This window comes from Saccostrea cucullata, unplaced genomic scaffold, assembly GCF_032062105.1.
Source record: "Saccostrea cucullata isolate Sc308-1 unplaced genomic scaffold, CSIRO_AGI_Scuc_v1 ctg527, whole genome shotgun sequence".
NCBI classification, from domain to species: Eukaryota; Metazoa; Mollusca; class Bivalvia; order Ostreida; family Ostreidae; genus Saccostrea; species Saccostrea cuccullata.
Genome location: NW_026930262.1, coordinates 1 through 24,636, shown reverse-complemented (window position 1 = coordinate 24,636; position 24,636 = coordinate 1). Strand labels below are relative to the sequence as shown.

The 24,636-nt window shown below is 33.2% G+C and overlaps 2 protein-coding genes across 2 annotated transcripts; one reads left to right on the top strand and one right to left on the bottom strand.

The window, feature by feature from the left end:
- Nucleotides 1–10,268: 10,268 nt before the first annotated feature.
- On the bottom strand, nucleotides 10,269–24,306 carry LOC134283439 (uncharacterized; the record flags this gene model as incomplete). The annotated part of the gene is made up of 24 exons (XM_062765877.1): nucleotides 10,269–10,816; nucleotides 11,142–11,257; nucleotides 11,583–11,798; nucleotides 12,036–12,134; nucleotides 12,398–12,583; nucleotides 12,766–12,963; nucleotides 13,181–13,282; nucleotides 13,794–13,923; nucleotides 14,418–14,580; nucleotides 20,659–21,075; nucleotides 21,211–21,469; nucleotides 21,952–22,026; nucleotides 22,328–22,372; nucleotides 22,546–22,668; nucleotides 22,804–22,819; nucleotides 22,934–22,984; nucleotides 23,099–23,149; nucleotides 23,319–23,369; nucleotides 23,484–23,534; nucleotides 23,649–23,699; nucleotides 23,798–23,809; nucleotides 23,924–23,974; nucleotides 24,091–24,141; nucleotides 24,256–24,306. Coding segments are annotated over 24 exons (2,692 nt in total), but the record flags the coding sequence as incomplete, so codon positions are not given.
- LOC134283447 (uncharacterized) lies at nucleotides 17,178–18,048 on the top strand. The gene has a single exon (XM_062765890.1). The coding sequence runs from the start codon at nucleotides 17,249–17,251 to the stop codon at nucleotides 17,543–17,545; it is 297 nt and encodes a 98-aa protein (XP_062621874.1). The 5' UTR covers nucleotides 17,178–17,248; the 3' UTR covers nucleotides 17,546–18,048.
- Nucleotides 24,307–24,636: the final 330 nt, after the last annotated feature.

Genomic DNA, 24,636 nt, shown 5'->3' with positions numbered 1-24,636 from the left:
TTAAAATCTGTCTGCCAGAATTTTTTTTTACTCAAAGGATTCTTCAAAACTGCAGCAAAACTACAGAGTGCACTTCAATATAATGAGGATCATATTCAACAAATGTATTTAAATTAAAGCATCAAATTTCATGATATGCAGAAGAAAAAAAAATCGATCAAATTTTTCAAAAAACTTTCATGAGTAAAAAAAACTACCCGGTAAGTTAGTCACACATTTAAATTCTTATCACACTCACAGTTAACTGGCAAAAATTTTTCTTATCTGCAAAAGGTTTCTCTGTGCCAGTGGAAACCATGTGCAACAAAACGACCCTAAACAGGCCCGATCAATTTGGCCAGCTCAGAAAGAAAACAAACAGTTCATATCAGCCAATATTCCGCACTAAATCATAGCCTGTTTAAACTGAAGAGGCAAACAAAGTTATAAATGGGGCCCATGCCTGGGTATCCATCCAATAAAAAGCTTACTCTTCAGTAATTGCCCGCGTTGAAGGAAGTCCTTACTCTCCCCTCCCAATGCAAATACGGCCGAGTCAACAGAGCCGGGACGGGATTAACACAAGAACGCTGGAATTAGCATTACATATACTGATGGATAATTTTCTACCACCTTCCATGAACATCATGTTCTTTATACTGAAACTTCACCGATACACTATATACAATATTACCCTGCATATCTATAAGTACCTTTATTTTTTCTCCAGTGCTATTGATTTTTTTCACACAGGAATTTTCTCTATACCCCTGTTTATTCACCAACTTTACCCTTTTTTTTTCTTTTAAACCTTATACAATTTGGTACTTTGTAATCAATATTAAATGCAACAGACATAGTGATATTCAGTGCATTCAAAACATTTCAATTCTACTTCAAATGGCTTTAAATATTTAAATATTTTTAACAGTGGTATGAAATATTTCTTCCTAAAGCCAGTATTCAAAGAGATTCAAAAGGGACTCTCGGAAACTATGAATGTATAGTGTCGTATTTTTAGTGATCAATATCACATAGAACAAATTTCAAATTAAATCTCTGCTAATGTGAAACATAATATTTGGGTTTCAATTTTCAATATTTTCCAAAGTTCATATTGCTTCGGAAAGGTCACTTCAGCCAAATCATCTGAAATATTAAAATTCCTCAACAAAAAATCAATTACCCCAGTACATATATTTTAAGAAAGACCAAGGGCCATATAGGGTCTTTTTTGGCTCTATGAATTCTGAAATTTGAAACTGCATAATTTTAGTCAACATGGCAGTAAATATAACTTAAACCTTGGTAAATGAATTTCTACTAAAATTGGGGTAATTTTATTACTAATCAATGCATTATGACTTTATGAATTGTCTCATCATTCACAAATCCCGTTTTCTTTTTTTTTTTTTATTGGCCAAAATGTGGGTGATGCTACTTTGCAAATTTTTATTTGCACAAGTTCAAATCTAAAATGTGCAAATATATAAGAAAAGAACTGCTTATGAAGATTAAACTCTGATCAAGTAAAATATGAGTAATATAACTGTATTTAGTTTGTTTTTTTTTACTTGGAAAGTTGTCTCTCTTATCAGAGAGTCAGTATGTCCCTTAAGGCAATACTGCATGGTACAGATGAAGTTCAATAATATTCTAACTATTTAAAATTAAGGTAATTCTGACGAAAACAAAATTCTCAATCTCAGATCTTAGGGGAAAAAGAGATTTTATGTAAAATGTAGTTTGGTAACAACTACAAATGAGTCGACAAAGCATTAAGAACAAAATCTTCAGCCCTAGTTCCAAATCAGATGATCTAAAAAAAAATATGACATAATAATGCCTTATTTGAGAGACTATTGAATATTTCAAACATGGATTAGAAGCCATTTCTTATTAACTGATATAAAAAATAATAAAACAAATATAGCCTTTTGATGTGGCACAATCCCTAGATTTATATATAGACCAGTCTCGGAGAAAGCATGTCAACTTTGCAGCAATGCACTTCATGCTGAACTTTCTCATGCTTTCTCTAAGGTCTATCTATATATACATGTATAGGGACTGATCTCATCAAAAGGCTATATTTGTATAGTATATATAGAATTAAAATCATGTTTCATTGCAATGCAAGAAGCAAAGTCATGTCATTTCATCAAAAGTGTCTCATATTTTTTATCTATTCAGGTGCATTAAAAATATATGCTATAACCAAGACATCTTGGTGTATCTGTACAAAATTAATTTTAATTTTCTTGAAAAAGCATTTTTTAAATCATAATATTTCTAACTCTATACAAGACATCAAAAAACACAAGAAAAGGATTTTTTTTAGTGAAATCTTGTTTTTTTTTAAATAAAGAATATGCAATTTTACACATAATTTATAGCAATTACCAGGTAAGGTTTTTTTTTTTAAAGTGAAACAGTGATAAAAATTGTAAAACAGTTTTTAACAAAATACTTTCATTGGATTGCCTATTTTTTTCTCTTTCCCATATTTAATACAAGTGACTCATCGGTATTGATGAAAATCAGAATAATGAGGGTTCTCTCTTAGCAAAATTTTACCATCTCAGCCCCACAAGCTACAGGCAGTAAGGATTCCTGAAACATTTCACAATTTTATATAGACTTGAAGGTATGTTCATTAATGCATTGCATATTAAGAGCTGTTTTTTTTTACACAAGTAAATTGCTTGATTTCACAGGTTTTCTTTTTGGTGCCTAGATGGACAAAGTATAATTGAGTCTATAGTAGTAAGCAAAACAACGAATTCAAGTCTCATGCCGCAGGTAACCTAATTTATGGTCATTAGTAAACAAAAGGAGAAAACATAAATTTAACTCCATGCAATCATTAATTCATATAATGACAAAAATTATTGATTCCTTTGCAGGGTGACTCATACCTGAGTCTTAAATACAGGCAAACCGTGTATGGTACGTCTTATTTTCCTTACGGAAAAAAGAACCGCGCACCTGAACGTTAACCTTCGATGATAAAGTGAGACAACTCCCGCCTGGACAACCAGCACTGATAAAACCTGTATGACATAACCAAGTCTCTCAAGTTCACACTATTGATTACACCGAAAATACCAGTATTACATAATACCTGTCAATATTTTTTTACAATACTTTTCATGCTATTTCATGCTAAGAGCTTGATTTGGCATGTATTCAAGATTAGCTGAAATAAAAGGGGACCAATTGTAATACTGCTCACTTTACCTTGGGTGGTAAAAGGTAAATGAAGGTTTTAGTATGCATAGCTCCAGAACGATAATCAAAGACTTGAGGACTTGTGCTGTCCATAGCTTATTGCAAAGACAAAGTTGATTTGTTCATGTTGTTATTTAACACAGTCTCATCTTCGCTGATTCAAATAATACACTGAATGACATTCATGAACAAGTCTTCTGAGAGGGCTGCATTAGCATGAAAAAAACTCTAATTAATTGCTCTTTTTTTTTTTTAAACTGACAGCATAATTATGAATGATTTTACAATAAAAGCTAAATGTTTTCCAAATCTACTCAACTTTGCCTAAAACAGGACAAGATTTTGCGAAAATACTATAATTCTCTTGCTGCTTTAAAAAACAATATATTTCACAATTTTTATCAGTTCAGTTTTCAATAGCATATACAGGTTGTTACAAAAATGTGAAACATTCTTCATTAAAATTAGCACTGTTGACAGTTCATACTTTGGTTTGGGAATGCAACTTACATATGCAATGTCATGTGACATCAGAATTTAGACATATATGTAAGAAATATATGGAGATAACGAACAATATTCATGCTCAAAAGTCCATAAAACAACACAAAATACATGTAGGGGCAGAGCAAACTTGGACCTCCAATACATCAGAGGTGGGATAAGGTGCCATGAGCATCCCCTGCCAGCTGGTCACACCCTCCATGTGCTCCTTGTCACAGGGATTTTCCACTGCCCTGTGTAGGGCCGAATATGGGCCACATTCCCAATTGCAAATTCCTTTCATTTTTCCCAAAAATGATCAGCATGTGTTCAATTTTTGAATGCACATAAATTCCACAAAGTTAACTTGATCAAAATCCATGTAAAACAAACATGGTCAGGTTTGAAATCTGAATGAGGAAACTTGACTAAAACTTCATAATAATTTATTCTCTGAATTATAGTTCTGAATAATGAAGTAAAAATATATTTTAGTCATTATGTGTTTATTTCTTGAAAAATATCATGCAATAAAAATTCCCAAAAAGTGATAAAATGTCGTTAAATTCCCAACTGCAAGGGCCTGGGCCCCATTCCCAAATTGGTGTGGAAAATCCCTGTGTCATGATCAGGAATAACAAAAAAATCCATTGTCAATTAAGTGTGTACTAACAATTAGTATGAAAAACATCAGTCAACATTTGACTCAATGATAAATTATATTTGCTGACTGATGTTTTTGTATCAATCATAGAGTCATTCATAGAACTCATGAAATGATGACTTCCCATATACTATTAAATCACTAATGTTCATGGGAATTTAATTTAATTTCATTGTTTTTGAGGTATCATGATAGAGAGTTTATGACCACCTCGAAATAAATCAATATTCATACATGTATGCATTATTACTCAATATTTCTCCAACCTTGAAATCAAATCCCCACAAACCAATATTTCTTTCTCAAACCTCGAAAAGTTGACCCCATGAAAATATGTGATTTTACAGTACTTGCAATGTAGCAAATTGGAAAGGATCCCTTCTGAAATGATTTTGAAGAATACAAAAGAGGATGCACTGAAAACAACTACCAAATTAATCAAAACAAAGCTTTCTGAGATTGCATAAGCCTTTTTTCCCAATAAATATTCCATATTCATAAAATTCAAATAATTTTCTCAACATTTTTTCTACCTTCAAAGTTACATGTCATGTTTACATTCAGAACTCTCTGTAGGACATCATTTTGAAAATAGAACATTCTATCATGAAGTGCATTTTGAGGAGACAGATGTAAATTGAAACTGAATAGGTATCTTGTTCGCTCTAATGGTCGCAGTGTAAACATATTAAAGAAAAACATATTTTGGAAAGATTACACAGATTCCATACACAGTGAATAGGTGGCAAACCCAAAAATCTTTAAAACATTTGTAAACCCAGAACATAAAATTTTTTCACTATTTTTATCAATGAAGCCAAAAGGACATAAAAGTGCCACTTAACAATGAAAACACTGCATCAAAATTTGCAACTGATTTTCTACATTGTTCTTTCACTAAGTGACTTTTACACATACCACTGACTTCTTGTGTTCCCTCTGTTAAAATATCTTTGGTCAGATTTGACAATTGACCCGTGATAGACGTTAAACTTCCACCTAGCCATGACATTGTATCATCAGTATGGTGTAAAATTAGCGGTAATCATGGCTCTTGCTACTATCTGCAATACATGACTGAAAATATTACGTCAACTTTGCTAAAATATTGTGCTTCAAAGATTTGCCAACACGACGGTAGCCATTTTCAGCTCTTCTTTGTATGGAGATTCAAAAATGATGTTTTCTGGAATCATGGGTAGTTTTACTTTCACTTTCACCTTTTCTTTACGACGAGCCTTTTACCACGCCCACTTAGGCTACAACGATGTATTGAACTTGCTAATGTACAAAACCGTGTAATTTTTTAGATCTTATTTAATTCTGGATATTCACAATAAAGTAATACATGTAATATCAGAGGAAGAGACGTTAATACCAAATTGTTTGTCACATTACAATCGAAGGGTATCCCATTCCACAGTAATAATTTTGACACACATTACGAGGCAGATTGATATTAACAAGGTTAATTCAAACCATCTTTTCAAGATGCATTAACATCTATGACCTAGATGCTTCTAGAATGTTACTAAAATGGTTAATTTATACATTCAACCATGGAAATTAAATGTATTCTTGACATAGGCGTCGGAACCGGGGGGGCTAGGGGGGGCTTAGCCCCCCCACTTTTTTTCCAAAATATATACCTAGTGTAGACTTAGCCCCCCCACTTTTTTCCAAATATACACTTAGTATAGACATTGAATATTGTTTCGTAGGTTTAGCCCCCCCACTTTCCACAGACATGTCGAAGTATGGGTAAAAAATGGGGAAAAAGGATGGAATGTGGAAAAAAATTTTGGAAGTGAAGTTAGATCTTACACCCCCCCCCCCCCCCCCCCCCCCCCCCCACGAAATAGGATTTTCGTGTTTGGGAAATTTCCTTTTTTTTTTTTTTTTTTTTTTTTTGCTTGTCAGGTTTTTTGAGAAGGTTTTTTTTTTTTTTACACTTAGCCCCCCCACTTTCAATTTGCTTCCGACGCCAATGCTTGAGGCCTGCATACTTGTATTTGTAATACTCTCGGTTTGACCATTAGGGCAAGCCCACATTAATAGTGTGAGTTTAATATTTATATGTTTTCCTTTCATTAGTAGACAGAATAACCCTTATTCTGATTTATAATGTCACAAAGGGCACATAGTGAATTCAGATATGCCTACTCAGAGGCTCTGAGAAATATCACCTTCTTAACTTCAATCCTTTGTCTCAGGCAAACGCAAATCAAATGAAATTATTCATTGCAGTTAATTTGGTCTCAATCAGATCAAATGTAACAAAGTCAAATAAATTCTAGATTTTATTTAATAATTTTACAGAATATGTGTACACCTTTTTTCTGTCCACAACATCTTTGCTAGCAAAGTATCCAATTTGTTTACCCTCATCCCCTTTAAGAAGAAGAGGGTAAACAAATCTTACGCTTAGCTAGAAAACATGTCAACAACAATAGAAACCAGTGCAATTGACTTTTCAATAAACACCCCTGCAAAAAAGAAATACTTTAAAATGAAAATATACTATGTTTACATGGAAACTTGATCACAGTTTTTGTGACATATTTACTTACAGGGACACTTGATACAGCAATATATTAATTGCAAAAAATAAATAAATAAATTTTGGTCAAAATTGGTTTATTACTTCTGGCACATCAGTCTAGCAGTTTCAAATATTTCCCAATAAATCATGTAAATGTTAATTGTACATTAAATGAAAGATAACAGCATGACTAATTAAATATACATCATATCTGCAAAAAATTTCAGTTTTTTTTTAAAGATTACAGCACAGTTTGAATAATATTTTTTTTCCTTCTGGAAAGTAATTACGATAACAGATTAAAAATGTGCAGAAAACAGGTTGAATCTTTGATTACTCTCAAATAAAATATTACCACCAACTGTAGAATAGCACTACTATAAATAATGCATCTAGCGTATAATACATTGGTAGGGATGAAAAATTCTAGACATACTTTAGACGTACATGATTTTTATAACATACAGCCCTGTGACATGCAATAAGAGACATTATTTAGACACTCAGAGTGCTTTTTCATTAAAGATACTAATTATACTCTCTGTTAGGTAATTAACAGAAAAGGATTATACATAAAGAGCATGATTACATATGGTGTGATTAACAATGACCAATTAATCATGACTGACTAGTTATCTGTATATCTGAGAGGCCCGTCTAAATCAATAACACAGACATTATGCAAAAACAAGAAATAAGATACCATATCCAAGCAATATCATAATCGTTATAGCTAGCTATGAGGAAAACTATGAAACTGAATATTTTCATGCAGATTTTTTTTCTAATACACATTTACAATGCAACTTTTTTTGGAGAAAAAGGTTAACTTCCCTAATACTGTAAAAGAATACTGGAATTAGGTTTTTGAAGCCAATTTAATTGCATCACTTTAAGAAAATGGTTTGTGGTTAAGTAATATATTATTGTGATGATGGTTCTTAATTTCTTCATGTAATAATTTCACAAATGCAAAGTAAAATATTATTTTAAAAAAAATATTGAAAGTTGTTTTCAGACCTGGATTTGATTTAATAGACATTTAATAGACAAAATCTCACTATTAATTGTACTAATCTCAGTTTCCAATACAAATCACTGTTTATAACAGTTTTATCAAAATACAAAATATGTAAAATAACTGAAATGCATTTTCCTACTCCAAATATGGACGGTTCTCATTTAATAGTGATACATGTGCTTTGTTCATAGGAAAAAGATAAACCAAAAAGTATTTACAAAATTTAACTTTCTAGGGATTAATTTATTTTTTTTTAATTTGTCAACTAAATTGGATTTCTTTTTCACACTGAATCTGACTAGAATTAATTTTATGAACATACAGGGCATGAAGCTGTGAAAAAATGTTCAACTATTCTCAAATACAGCTGTCAGCAAACCAACAGACTGCCAAACCCCTCAAAATTAAATTTCTATCTTAATATTATTAACTACACCAACAGTTTAAAAATAAGAATAATAACAAACTGTTTGCTACTATTGATTTTTTTTTTATAATTGGGTGTGTCAGGGAGGAACGATGTTCTAAAAGATGTGATAAAAGAAAATGAAACTTGTGCAACTGTCTGTCAATAGTATTTACTACTCAGATGTATGTGGCAAAATTTTAAAGAACTATTGTTAAAGATATTTAAAATTTTAAAATTCTACTTAAGGAAAAAAATCCATGGTATAGTAACCTCTTTTGGTTGAGGGTTACTGTTACTTAACTCGACTTTTCCCTGTATAAAGAATAAATCCTTTATTTTAGTAAACTTAGATACCGGTAAGCATTTTTCAATTACACCTCATTATTTCTAGACAATAAAAAAAGCTTCTTGTTAAAAACATATGAACAAAGTAACCCTATATAGTTTTAACCATGGTAATATATAATGCAATCTATATTCTCTTTCTCAAAAAATGATAAGAGTATTATGGTAAAACACCAAGAGAATTAAGGTAGGAAAGACAACTCATAATTAACATCAACAAAGAGGCAAGAATTCATTGGAAGTTTGGCACAAAAATCAATCAATTTCAGGTGGTTTTACGTTTACATAAGTACCACTGCAGCTTTGTGAAAAAGAAGGTTTTTATTAATATTTAATAACTAGTTAATCATGTATTTTCTTATGTTGTTGGTGTTCATTTTTCCCCTATAAATGGAAAAATACAATGATCAATTTCATAAAGTTAATTTCGATCATTTCAATGTTTAATATAGAACAAAATTAACAGAAGTCTTGAACCACATTTTTCTCTGAACAAAATACCCAGTAAATACTTGTAAACATGAGGTATTAATGTGCAAAAAGAAAAAAAAACTTTAAATAGCTTAACAAACAGAACAAACATTGAAAATCTACACAGACTTTTAACTACAGGTTAACTAAATGATATAAAGATCTATAAATTCTAAAATAAGCAAAATAAATAGAGATACAATCAGGATTTGACATCAAATACTTTGAAAGGAGTATAGCCTAAAATGAATTAATCCCCCTTACATCAATTAAAATTTATGCTTGAAAAGGCAAGAAAAGTTCATCACATGGCATTAATACAATATTTATATTACCTAATGCCCAGTATATGTACAGATTCCCAATTTTACAAGTACAAGACAAACACAAGATATGATGGCAAATTCATTTTACAATATGGCCATGTAAGGTGATGTGATATGTACCTGATAAAATGAATGATTTTGATGTATAGCTATTAGGTGCGATATTTTACCTACATTAAAATGCATTCTGTAGATTTGTAATTCCCACAATACTGTAAATAAAAATACAGCAACAAAATACAATGAAATGGCATCAGCATTTTAATATTTTACAAAAACTAGTCCTGATCATTATCAATTTACTTTAACAAACAATTTCACTCTGTGAGGATTGATAGCAAAGAAAAACATTTACATTAGAGACACCTGTCCTTTTGGGGAATATCAAACCTTACTCAGTAATAAAGTTGAAATTTAAATTGCCAAAAGTTCTTCTATGTTTAAAAAAGTTTACAAAATGTGTGAAAATACTGAAACTATTTAAAAGATTTCTTGAACATTAATGTTTTCTTATGCATTGCAGTCAAAAATATAAGGGGTTCAGATACCCTTTGCTAATCATCTTTAAGTATTTTTTCTCGCATCTCCCACAACAAAAGTAACCAGAAACATTTTCCCTGGCTAGTATAAACAAAACTGGAATGACTGTACTTGTTCCCAAAATGCTGCAGAGTGTTGTGAAAGTTGAAAAAATGGGACTAAAAAAATAATGAACAAAATAAAGTCTATACAAATACCTTTTAAAGGTGAGAAAAATATTTCCTACAAATAATAATCTTTTTAAATAGATTTTAAAATTTCTATTTTTTAAAAGTCCATGTTAATGATCAGATTTTAATCATATTGTACCATATTATTCTAGCTACTGGTATCATTTTGTCTAAAAGAGAAAAATCTTGACAGTATGTGAATCTTCAATCAGATAGATTGGCAGATTTCTCTCTGCATTACATACTAAATAAAAACAGACACATTTTCCCAGCTTTCCTACCACTAATACATAGCAAATGATGAAATCTTAATTTTTCTTTTATATTATCTGACACTATGAGCCATTTAATATTTTCTGAAACTATGACCCAATTAATTTTTGGTGCAAAGGTTTTCTGATATACATGTTCATCTCGTATGCAGTGAGACAAAATCTTTTCTCTGTATAGTTGTAACATAATCCTCATCTTAATAAACAATGAACTTCACTTAATTATCACAGGAGATTCAGTCTGTGTTATCCTGAAAAATCAGCTTGATAAACCCTGCCTCCAGACTGAGGGGTGTGGCACAGAATGGACAGATGGCATGGAAACCTTGACAACCATGTGGCACAGGAAGTTCAGACCAGTACCTGTAATATAGATCATATTCAAATAAATCAAACTGTCATAATCTGAAGGGGAATAACAATATGTTTATAAGAGATATCCCAGAAACCACCCGAGAGATGTTATCATAAATTAAGAAAGTCCAATATGCCTTGCAAGAATATGAAAAGATGATCCAAGTATAATACGAGGAAATAAGTCATGGAGGTTACACTTAAACACCTTTCAATTTTGAATAAAAGTTTGGAAGAAAAAGCTTCCATTTAGTTAGCCGCATTTTAAGTTTTCTAATTCTCATAGCATAAAGTTCTAAATTTAGTCTGTAAACATAAGACACATGGGTGTTACCTGACTGTTTTCTCTGAAGCCATGTGTCCACAGGGATTAAAACAATGTGTGGGTGGATCCGAATCGGCGTAAAAACTCAACTCACATCCCATCTTCAGTTTGATAAAAGTTCCATCCTGCAAAATATCAATTCTCTGATGTTTTCAAAATTTCAGTGTAATCTTTTCATAATTCTGTGATACATCATCATATGAAATACATCATGAGACCTAAATATATTCTCTTACAAATACTGCAGAAGTACTTTTTTTTGTGTGGTATCAACTTATGCTATGTATGCGGTCACAAATTTTCCGTGATAATTTGTCCCAATGTAAAAAGTTAAAGTGCATTTAATGTACATGTAAATAGCGACAATCTTAGAAATCTTCATAATTTTTCAAAAGTACATTTACAGTGATACTATGAAGAAAGTAACATAACAAGATCTACTAATTTTACCTTTAGACACAGTGGACAGGTCCTGGCAGTTTTATCGTCCTTCTGCCCCCACTGGTGTTGTCCATGCACATGGCCACACTGTAGATACACATAGGGCTGTCTGTCGGCCAGCCCCAGAGTGCCTTTCTTAGGCAGTACCAGGGTGTTTAGGCCAACGGGACACTGGGGACGGCCAGCATTAATTGTCTCTACCAGGTCCTCAAATTCATGTTCACTCTGTAAGGAGCAATTGTTTTTAAAAATACATGTAGTCATTAAGGCTACTCTTTTTATGTAAAAACTTCATACCCAAGAATATGTTCAATAAGTATAAATTTAAATTTGTCATTGTTTTTTGTTCACTTTTATACAACAGATAATTTGTCAACAATACATTGGATACTTGTTATACTAACACTCAAGGTGCTTTGTTCAGAATGCTGACCATGCATTATTTCACTTCTTCTGACTTACCGGGGAAGAAATAAGTCCTAAAGCAGATCTCCATAGTAATGTAGCACCACACAAATCTATTAGTGTACCATCTTGTAATACATTATCCTCATCCTTTATCTAAGAAAAAGAAAATTTATACATTGTATTTTTTATATCAGTTAGAATTGTTTGGAAAAAGGGATTGACTGACATCATCAGTTAATAAGCAATATGCTATTCAATCAGTCAGACGAGTAATTAATTGTGAATCACATACTGAAGAAATGCCCTTGTCACATTTCTGGTAATTACACAAAATATCAGGTTTAAAATTATAATTGTGAAGCAAAAAATATGCACATATATATTTCAATCTAGTGATAACATATGCGTACACTTACCTGGTTAGTTTTGAGGGGGGCAGATCTGGACTCTCGGAGGGGATAAATAGCCCCTCCCACTGACACTTCCCTCCACACCCCAGGTTTTCCAGGGGGATAAAATCCCTCCTGAGGTTTCATTATGAACACACCATTGGTTGTCAGTCCATCAATTTCTTCCCCAACATACCATTTGACAGCCTTTTCCTGGAAGATAAAGTGAAAAGATATTTCTAAATTAGATTACCGGTACAAGGAAATTGGGTTTAAAAAAATCTGATTAAATCTGCAACATCAAATCACCCCTTGATATTCTGTGTTTTACTTGATTTATAAGCACTTAAGAATGCTGTGATTGTTGACAATCATAAATTACTTCAGAATTTTACCCCAAGAAATATATTTCTCCCTGAGTCAAAACCCGCAGCATAGATCCTAGCTGTATATGGTGGATTCCTATCCACAAGTATCCTACAGGCAAACCGTGATATTGTACTCTGGGTTATCCCATCATTCATGCTTCGCAAGTGACCTGGGATAGTATCCATGACAACAAAATCGATCGGAACCTCAGAAGATCTCCCAATCTAGAAAGAAGAAGGTGGTGCTCATAAGGTTATACAATTGACTTTAGTGATCAAGCCTTTTATTATCTGTTGGCGTGTTGCTAATAGACAAAGAGACATTAAGGACTGGTTCTAGGCGAGAAATATTCGCGATGACGAGACTCTCGCAAACTTAACAAAAATTTCTTGGACACAAATAAAATGTGTTTTTGCAGTATTTAATATTATTTTTCTTTACCTGAAACATGTCTGTGTCATCGTCTTGTTTATACTCTACCACCACTGCTTGGTTGCGAGACAACGTGTAGGTCACAGAGTGGGAGTGGGGATCCTGTAGAGCCTAGAAAATATAACAGTAAGCTGTTAGAGACAGCGGTTTTTTTTTTCCTTGCTGAGAGAAACTATACCTCCAGGGTATATTACAGTGATAATTTGATTGGAAAGTATTGAGTACAGGCCTTCTCAGACTCCATCTTTTGATATAATGTGTACAATGATAATATGATGAAATATGTGAAAATGGTTGTTAAGCCGATTTGTGCTCTACAAAACTTAAGTCAAAATCAAACCAAAATTCTGCATTTTTTCCTCTTTTATGAAAAATATCAGATAATCAGTAGTTGTATTATAGCATTGACAAAAATGTCAACATTTTCCCCTTATCTTTTTTATACAAATATATATAACATTGTCCACATTTGACTTTTATGGAGGCAGCTTATATAAAATTCTTTCACTGTATTTTTTTTTTCCTTATATGTTTTATGATAGAAAATTGCAATTTCATATTTTCACAATTTCAGAGAAATTGTGTAGAAATGAATACCCACAAGACATCACCTATGTTATACCTTAGCAGCCTGTGCATTTTTAACCACATGTTTTCTGTATGGTTTGACCCCATTTCCTGAAGTCCTCTTGCCGAGAATAAATTTGCTCTTCTTCCTTCCTCTATCACCGCTCGGAAGATGACCATTATATCTACAACAAAATCGCTCAACGGCTTAGGATAATTTAACCTCTCTGTTTAAATTGTTGTTTTTTGTTTTTATGTGCATTTTACTTCTGGAAGCTTATTAGTATAATTCTGAATAATTAAAAATATGAAATTTGCTGGAAAATCTCTTCATATGAATACCAGTACATATGACAAATGCTGTTAAAATATATATATAACCATTAACATGATAAATGTCTGTCTGAGTTTGTATTTTGATTCTTTTTAAATTAAGATATTTTTTTTTTGGTTGTTGTGTTTTGATTGAAATAAGAAGAGAAGAATGGGCCACTGAACTCATTCAAGTCACACATCCTCTTTCTGTTCTTAAATTATAGTATTTTTGTTCAGTAGTTGTTCCTACAGATTTCCGTGTCAATACTTAACCAGTAATAGTATTCTTTTTAATTAAAGTAGTTTTTCCTACATATTCTTTTGTCCCATCTTGATAAATATGTGTGTATGTACCTTCACTTACCCTAGTATAATAAGTTCCCCATACTTGATGGAACTTCTGTTCTGTTTGGTGGGACTGCCATGTCCCAGGAGTGGTGAACTCTGGCAGCCACTGGATGGTGGTGGCTTGTGAGAAACTGGACCCTTATCTACCATCACACAATCCATGGAACTGTAATTCACATCTATAAAGACAAAATAACAAAGACATAGCAGGAACTGTCAAATGTATTTTTCAATGAGATACTTCATACACAGGTTCATAACTATGAAAAGGCACTTCAGAGTTAAGCATGTCCTCTCAATGAGTGTCACACATGCACTACTGCTCAACTCGCTAGATTCACACCTATTAAAAATTACGATATATGTTAAAAGATTTATTTTAATATTTAAAATATGTATATTTTTTTCTTTCATCCTCAAAGTTATGTGGTTAGGTACACTCCTCTTTTTTATGTCTCTGTAAACTGTCAAATTTTACAATTCTTTTTATAAGGTATTTCCTTTAGAATATTGTGTCAAGTGATCTTACTTTGTGCCTTGAAGGTGGGGGAGAGTATACAATATACATGTACTGAGATTTAGAGACACACTGCTGTAGGAAGAAGAATTCACCTAAGTTTCTACATAATCAAATACAATGTATGGAAACCTGCTTGTAATATGTCATGTTATGGATGCTTACAGAAATAGTCACTGGGGAAGAACCTGAATTTTCCCAACTCCTGGCGTTACACTGTTTGTTGGATGTCATTATCCTACTTCAAACACATATTTCTTTCATGATATATTTTTAGTTTTCCGGATGTAAAATATCTATACCCATTGCAAAGAAAATAGTGAAAAATACTGTACTACTATTTGTTTAATCTTTCAAATAACAATAAATATTACAGAGAGTCTAAAAAATGTTGTAAATGGTAAAAAGAATGGCATCTTGCCATCCAAACATGATTAATTTTATGAACATAAAAATTTCAAAAAAGTGAAATTTTGTTTTTCTAGCATATTTTTTTAAGAAAAATAATGAATGTTCATTTAAAATCATTGTAAAAATTGCATGTAAAAGTATCATGATACTATCATTATATTTTGGGAAAAAATTGTGATATAACACGATACAAAATTTTTAGTGATACCCATCCCTACTAGTAATTCAAGTGGCCTTGTCAGGTAGCCAGAAAAGCACCTGAGATTAAATGGGGCCTTGTCAGGTAGCTAAGTAGGTAGCCCAGCTGGCACTTGACTGAGTAGTTATTAAATGGGGCCTAATTCATGGAGCCCTGTCAGATAGCCAAGCTAAAAGAACACCTGACTATGTAATTCACGGGGCCCTGTCAGGTACCCAAGCTAGAAAAGCACCTGACTAGTTATTAAATGGGGCCTTTTCAGGTAGCTAAGCTAGAAGAGCACCTGACTAGGTAATTCATGGGGACCAGTCAGGTAGCCCAGCTGGAAGAACACCTGACTAGTAATTCATGGGGCCCTGTCAGGTGGCCAAGTTAAAAGCACCTGACTAGTAATTCATGGGGACCTGTCAGGTAGCCCAGTTGGAAGAGCTGGAAGAGCACCTGACTAGTAGTTCATGGTGCCTTGTCAGTTAGTCATGCTGAAAGAGCACCTAACTAGTAATTCATGGGGCCCTGTCAGGTAGCCAAATTAAAAGCACCTGACTAGTAGTTCATGGGGCCTTGTTTGGTAGCCAAGCTGGAAGAGCACCTGTCTAGTAATTCATAGGGACCTGTCAGGTAGCCTAACTGGAAGAGTACCTGACTAGTAATTCATGGTCCTGTGCTACGCTAAGAAAGTGACAGGTGAAAGTCTGTCAGGAAAGAGACTAATTTAGTATCTTTTGGGTAAAAAAACTTTTAGGTAGGGAAAAGTGAGGGTCAGGCGGGTTTGTTGATCAGTGGCTGTATGGTTTGGTTGGTGGAGCACCTGGCTGGTGATTCAGGGGACCCAGGTTTTGGGTCCTGTTCTGGTCTCATTACTGACATTTTTTTCCCTTTCCTGTTATACTGTAAATAAATTTATATTCACCACATCATTTATTTGAAATTCTTCAGTTTGAAGTCCATCCATGACTAAGAACTTTAGTGACTGAGACAAAATTCTACATAAATAAAAAAAATACCTCATTGGTTTGAGACAAAAAATATTCCTTTATAAAAGAAGTTCACAAACTCTAGGATATTTCTCACTATATACTTATAACTAATTTCAAGCATTGACCTTTCAATTATTTTAAGTTAAGTTATTAGCAAATGAATATCCCTTCATGTTTTACCTTTTTCCAAGCAATCTAAGATGCCAAATATTTTACAAGATTGTATTATATGGGTATTTGGTTTAGCATTGCTAAAAATACAAAATAGCTGACTTGAAAACAGAATTTGACATAAAAATATTGATTTTACAATCATTTAATTGACAGTATCTCCCTACATACAGAGAAAAATAAAAGTAAATATTCCAGCTTTATGTTTTAAACATTACATAAGCTTATTGTCACCTCACTGTACACACTGATTGCAGTTCATTGTCCTGAATCCCAGATGGAATGTTTATGATGATCATCAAATTGGATTCATCTTCATTACCTGTATTTTGTTGACTGTGTTTATAGCCCCCGTGTTTGTTACACCATTTTGTAATCTGCGTAACTTATCAGCACCAATTCATCACAACAGCCTTCAAATGTCAAGTTTTTGTTCATAACCAACATCATGTCGTTCACATTTAAGCCGCTAGGTGCGCTGTGTGTATTTTTGTTTACTTCCGTTTTCTTTTCACTTCCGGTTTCATCTCGTTTCTTCTTCATTGCAAAATACAACTCCGAAAATCCTTAATATGGCTGATGAATGGAGTCTAGGAAATGCTGAATTATTACAGCAGATAGGAACTTTAGTTTGGGCGGTAAATGACGACAAGGCGCCGAAAATGGTAGAGAATATGGCAGCCTTAAAAATCGGATATGAACTGTACCAAAGACTGAGTGGTCAGAGAGATGTAGATGCATTACGTAATCAAACCATCATGAACATTGCAAAGTTTGTCAAAGATCATCCAAAGGCATCAAAAGAAGAACTGACGAAAGAAGTTTCAAAACAAATTTGGTTGTTCACTCAGAAACTTGAGCAAATGTAAGCTGCTAGGAAAATTTGTGTTGTTCATGTTGTAGTGATCTTTGTCCTTTAAGTGAAGAAGTTATCCATGTATTATATAAAACATGTAGTGTTTACCACAGAACTGGAATTCATTTTTCATCATTCAGTAAAGATAAAGATGCAAGATTTGGAAAATACTTTCGCAAAAATCAACAATTCTCCAGACATCCCAACCAATTTTTATCGACATGGAGCAACACGAAGCAACTCTCAGGACAGAATAAAGGATATGGAAAGAATAATATCATGGACTCTATTTATCAAATCTTCTGCATGCAATTGCAGTGCGATATGTTGGTAAAAAGTATGTTTAGTTGGATTTGACAGTTTGGTGTTTGATGGAAAAGACATGCAGCGCTATATCCTCCGACATTATATTAGAATGTATTTTATACTTTTATTTAAATTATTATACATGTACATTGTTATTTTAGATGTTAAGATATTAATTAAATTCAAATAAAATGTTTCTTTATAAAATATTTTATTTAAGTTTTGTTGTATATTTTCACTATAAATTTATCTTTTTTTTCCCTTTTTAGAAAATCTGTAATCGGTAAGATGGGAAAAAAAAATAAAATATATGTAAATTTAATAGCAATTTTCTTCAAATGAATTTTCCGAGATAGAGAAAGCCCTTCATAAGCCTTCAATTAATTCAGAGATTACACATATATCCAAGGGCAAACTGACATGGATGTAAATTATATGGTTCTCAGGATGAAGAATGTTTGGTAATCGGTCAGTTTTTAGCTCACCTGAGTCGAATGCTGAAGAGTTTTTCTGATCAAAATTTGTCCTTTATCTGTCGATATCTTCTTTGTTGTTGTAATCTTTTTACATTTTCATCTTCTCAAGAACCACTCGACCAATTTCAACATAACTTGCCACAAAGTATCCTAGGGTAAAGGGGATTCAAGTTTCTTCAATTGAAGGGTCATGCCCTCTTCCAAGAGGAGATAATTATGAATTAGAGAAAAATTAAAGGTATCTTTTAAATATCTTCTTCTCAAGAACCACTGGGCCTGGAAAGATGAACTTGTATGGATTTATCTTCAGACAGTGTAGATTGAAGTGTGTTTAAATCATGACCCTTAGGGAAGGGTGGGGCCACAATGGACGATAAACATTTTACATAGGAATATATAGGAAAAATCTTCAAAAATATTCTCAAGAACAGCTAAGCCATGATTGGACATACATTGTATTTATATTGAACCATCATCAGGTAGTGTAGATTCAAGTTTATTCAGATCATGACCCCTGGGGGTAGGTTGAAGCCATAATGGACGAGCAAAGTTGTACATAGGAATATGTAGGAAAAACCTTCAAACATTTTCTTCTCTAGAACAGCAAAGATTATGCATTTAAGCTTTTCACTACTAAACAAATTTGTTGCTTTTTTCCTAGCCAATGCTCAGGTTAGTAATGTGACTCCTGGGCCTCTTGTTTCACATTTCTGGGAGACATGTCATTCTAGTATAAATTACACAGTATAAAATATTTAAGGTTGATCAATTAAACTAGAAATATGTTCATAGGACATGAATGTCCTGCCAAATGTATATTAGTAATGCAAAACGAAAATTTGTACTTAGTGTATGAAGTTTGATGAGAATATCTTGAATAGTACCTTTCAGTTGATTGTCCATTGTGGCCCCACCCAACCCCGGGGGTCGTGTTTTGAACAGATTTGAATCTACACCACCTGAAGATGCTTCCATATAAAATATGACCGATCATGGCTTTGCTGTTCTTGAGAAGATTTTCCCTGCATATTCCTATTTAAAACTTTTATCGTCCATTGTGGCCCCACCTAGCTGCAGAACTGTATTGTTATGGTTTTATATATTAGTCTTTGACCATAACGCTACAGATACTGTAATGCAAAAAAGGTGAAAGATTTTCTGCGCACTATTGGGAAGAATTTCTCCACTTTCCAGTGTACTTGATCAATCAATTACCTTTCATTCCCTAATACTTAATACATTCTTTAATCAACCTGTAAATTTCATCTACCTCCAAACTCTTTATAATTATAGTTATCTCGACAGACCAATAAACTCGCTTGTTTTTAATTTTTTGTTAGATGGTTTATTGGTCCATACAGACAACTTTAAAGGTTTGTGAGATGGATAAAATACAGAGATTGATTAAAAATGTGTCTAGAATTTGAGAATGAAAGGTAGTTAATTGACTTAAGTTAAAAAGTGATGAAATTCTCCCCAAAGTGCACTGAATTTGAAAATCTTGCTCTTCATCTATATCAATGACATGGATGGAAGTGTCAGTATCCCTATCAGGGCAAATGAATTCACCTTAGCATTCTCACTGTTCACTTGGGTTGAAATTTTTCAAAAAATTGGCACAGTATTCACTGTATTATATGTCCACTTGCACACATGTCATTATGACATTGCAAAAAATGAAAAGTCATCACAAAAATAGGATATACTGGTAATGGTTTATTGGAGAAATAGAATAAATTAGTGTTAACTTATTTCTGCACAATATAGACACTGTGCATATATCTTACTTAGCAATCCCATCTGAAGAGGGTAGCCCTGCTTTGAGTAGAACACATTTCTGGTATGCAATAATATGGTATGATCTACTATGTAACCCCAAGACACATATCTAAATGCTGATTAATATGTGTGGCCAAGACGTCCTTATTACACACTGGGCATTTACAGACGTCAGTTTCCACTGTATTAAGTGGTGAAGACACAGGATTATTACTTGCTTTGAAATGATCTATACTGGAAGTTGAACACAAATTTTTCACTGAACAAGAAGCAACATCATCATTGATGTTGTTCTTTTCTGTTAAATCAATTATCTTTTTGTCTGATTTGATTTTTTTCAGTGGAGGCACAGGTTCTGGTTTTGATAAAGGTCTTTTGCCCGAAATCTTGCCCAATGTCTTATCGGTATTCTTCACTGGATTTTGATACTTTTTACCCCAGATTTCTCTCAGTTTGTTTTGGACATCACTCCCTACATTATCACTAGCCTTAGAATTTAAGGGAATAGAAATGGAAGACTTGCTGGAATTATCACAGATTTCTGTATCCTTCTCCTCAGAGATACTTGTATTTTTTATGGAGTTTGAATCGGGATATGAAGCGTCTGATGTTGTACCATTTTCCTGAGTTTCTAGAGCACCACACAGGAGTTCGTCATCAGAGTCTGATAACAAGTCTCTCAGAATAGCCTCAGGAAGGTCTCTCTTATCAAAACTGAAGTCAGAACTAGAATTTTTCTGCTTCGTGAGTTTCTTATGTGGATCAGTGATAAAAAGTTCATCATCTGAATCTGTGTCATAAAACTTAGGCAGATTCTTTGAATTTGTTGCAGTCTTTTCCACAACATTAGTTTGGTTGGAAAATTCTGAGGAATTATTTGGCAGTTTTGATGGACTGTTTTTCTTGGGTGATTTACTTGATAACACATGGCCCTTTCCAAAGAAAGTTCTTATATCTTTGTTTGGACTTTTCTTTTCTATTGCTGGAAAATAAGGATAATTTTCAGAAATATAAAGATGTAAGCATCTTGATGGATTTCTTAGAAAATTTCTTCAAATGCATAAAATTATTTAGATGTAGAATTTACTGCTATGTGCAAAAATTTGTAAAAATTAACCTGATTTATCCATTCCCTTTCCAGCTTTTCCATCATCTTTCTTCTTTTTCTTCCCATAATTCTCAGGTTCTTTGACCTTGATAAATGTTCCATTACAGGAGTTCTGGTGATCTTTGAACCATGGGTCACGAGGTCCTGGGGGTCGATTCATGGCTCGCTTCACATAACCAAAGTACGGTTTCCGGCTCTGACACGGTCCATTGCACCTCCACCAGTGTTGTCTGTACTCTGCCACTTCATCATGAAATGTATGATACACCTAAATCAAAATTAACAAATTATAAATGTATATCTAAAAATTGTAATGCTATTATCCAGTACAAAGTAAAATACCCCCCCCCCCCCCCCCCCCCCCGGTAAACTGTTTAGACTTTATTGTTTCCACTATTATTGAATAGTATATAATATATGTTATATTTTTTATCACTGCATTAAGTTTAACCAAAAAATTTGGATAAATTCAATTTTCCTCATAATGACTTCAATGCCAAATTTGTACAATAAAACATGTATTTAAATATAGACCGTAATTATACAAATTACTTTACAAACATTAAAGGTGTAATGACTTTCTATATAAAAGTCGCAAAACCTAGGCACACGTTAAGCTAGTTTCATGGTAACATCATAAATAGGGATTTCGTTTTTTATCAAGTTCATAGACAAATGCTATCATTGCTCTATAATGCTACACCAAGTGGTGTGATAATTTCCCACTAGGTATGGATGTACAGGACTTACAGTAATATTGACACCACCCTCCTTGTTGATGCGATACATGTGTTTGTGAAACTCTGGTCCATGGCCATCATGATCCTGAAAGAATTGAAAAATCAATTGCACTTATATTAAGTTAGTAGTTAAATTTACCTTACATAACCTTGATTAAGAAACTTAATTATATAAAGAAATCTCGGTTAAAATGAAGCTAAGGATTCTCTAAGTATCTCATATCATCACACATTCTAATACCACTTTTAAGAATCTTGATTATTAGAACTAAAAGGAAATGTCTCCAGAATTTACATATAAGCAAGTTTTACTAAATTCATTCATTTCAAATTTCAGATCTATTCTCTGTAACTACATCTAAACTGTAACCATTACATGTACTTACCTTATTGTTATCTGTAACAAACAGATAGGCATGGATCATTTCATGCTGTAAGCGAAACAAAGATTTTAGAAATACATGTGAATATTGATCATATTTTATTCCTTTAAGAGTATCTATTAATGAAATATATGTAATAAAATAAGGGGAGTGGGGGGTAAATCAAGAAATCCTTAAAAATAATTAAAGAGAGTCAGTCTTCTTATGTAAGTTCAACTTACCAGTAGGGTTTGTACAAGATCTCGCCTTGGTCTCAGTTTTAAGAGAGGTAAACTTAATCTAACGGAACACAGTCCACCTCTCCCCTCATATACACACAGTCCAGCACACCTACAAATAGACAACTATACAGTTAATCAACTCATATACACACAGTCCAGCACACCTACAAATAGACAACTATACAGTTAATCAACTCATATGCACACAGTCCAGCACACCTACAAATAGACAACTATACAGTTAATCAACTCATATACACACAGTCCAGCACACCTACAAATAGACAACTATACAGTTAATCAACTCATATACACACAGTCCAGCACACCTACAAATAGACAACTATACAGTTAATCAACTCATATGCACACAGTCCAGCACACCTACAAATAGACAACTATACAGTTAATCAACTCATATGCACACAGTCCAGCACACCTACAAATAGACAACTATACAGTTAATCAACTCATATGCACACAGTCCAGCACACCTACAAATAGACAACTATACAGTTAATCAACTCATATGCACACAGTCCAGCACACCTACAAATAGACAACTATACAGTTAATCAACTCATATGCACACAGTCCAGCACACCTACAAATAGACAACTATACAGTTAATCAACTCATATACACACAGTCCAGCACACCTACAAATAGACAACTATACAGTTAATCAACTCATATGCACACAGTCCAGCACACCTACAAATAGACAACTATACAGTTAATCAACTCATATACACACAGTCCAGCACACCTACAAATAGACAACTATACAGTTAATCAACTCATATGCACACAGTCCAGCACACCTACAAATAGACAACTATACAGTTAATCAACTCATATACACACAGTCCAGCACACCTACAAATAGACAACTATACAGTTAATCAACTCATATGCACACAGTCCAGCACACCTACAAATAGACAACTATACAGTTAATCAACTCATATACACACAGTCCAGCACACCTACAAATAGACAACTATACAGTTAATCAACTCATATACACACAGTCCAGCACACCAACAAATAGACAACTATACAGTTAATCAACTCATATGCACACAGTCCAGCACACCTACAAATAGACAACTATACAGTTAATCAACTCATATGCACACAGTCCAGCACACCTACAAATAGACAACTATACAGTTAATCAACTCATATGCACACAGTCCAGCACACCTACAAATAGACAACTATACAGTTAATCAACTCATATACACACAGTCCAGCACACCTACAAATAGACAACTATACAGTTAATCAACTCATATGCACACAGTCCAGCACACCTACAAATAGACAACTATACAGTTAATCAACTCATATGCACACAGTCCAGCACACCTACAAATAGACAACTATACAGTTAATCAACTCATATGCACACAGTCCAGCACACCTACAAATAGACAACTATACACAGTTAATCAACTCATATGCACACAGTCCAGCACACCTACAAATAGACAACTATACAGTTAATCAACTCATATGCACACAGTCCAGCACACCTACAAATAGACAACTATACAGTTAATCAACTCATATACACACAGTCCAGCACACCTACAAATAGACAACTATACAGTTAATCAACTCATATACACACAGTCCAGCACACCTACAAATAGACAACTATACAGTTAATCAACTCATATGCACACAGTCCAGCACACCTACAGATAGACAACTATACAGTTAATCAACTCATATACACACAGTCCAGCACACCTACAAATAGACAACTATACAGTTAATCAACTCATATACACACAGTCCAGCACACCTACAAATAGACAACTATACAGTTGACTCATATACACACAGTCCAGCACACCTATAAATAGACAACTCCACACAAACATTCAAAACCTTAAACAGTATGAAAAAGTCATATCATCCATTTAATAATAAAAATAAAAGAATTTTTTTTTTACATCTATTCTACGTTCTAATACTTCTAAATCAAATGTTAGTTTCACTTAACAGTGTGTATGCTAAAATTTCATAGTAGTAGTAGAAGATACCGGAAAATCTTTTACTGAATCAGAATTCTGTTAA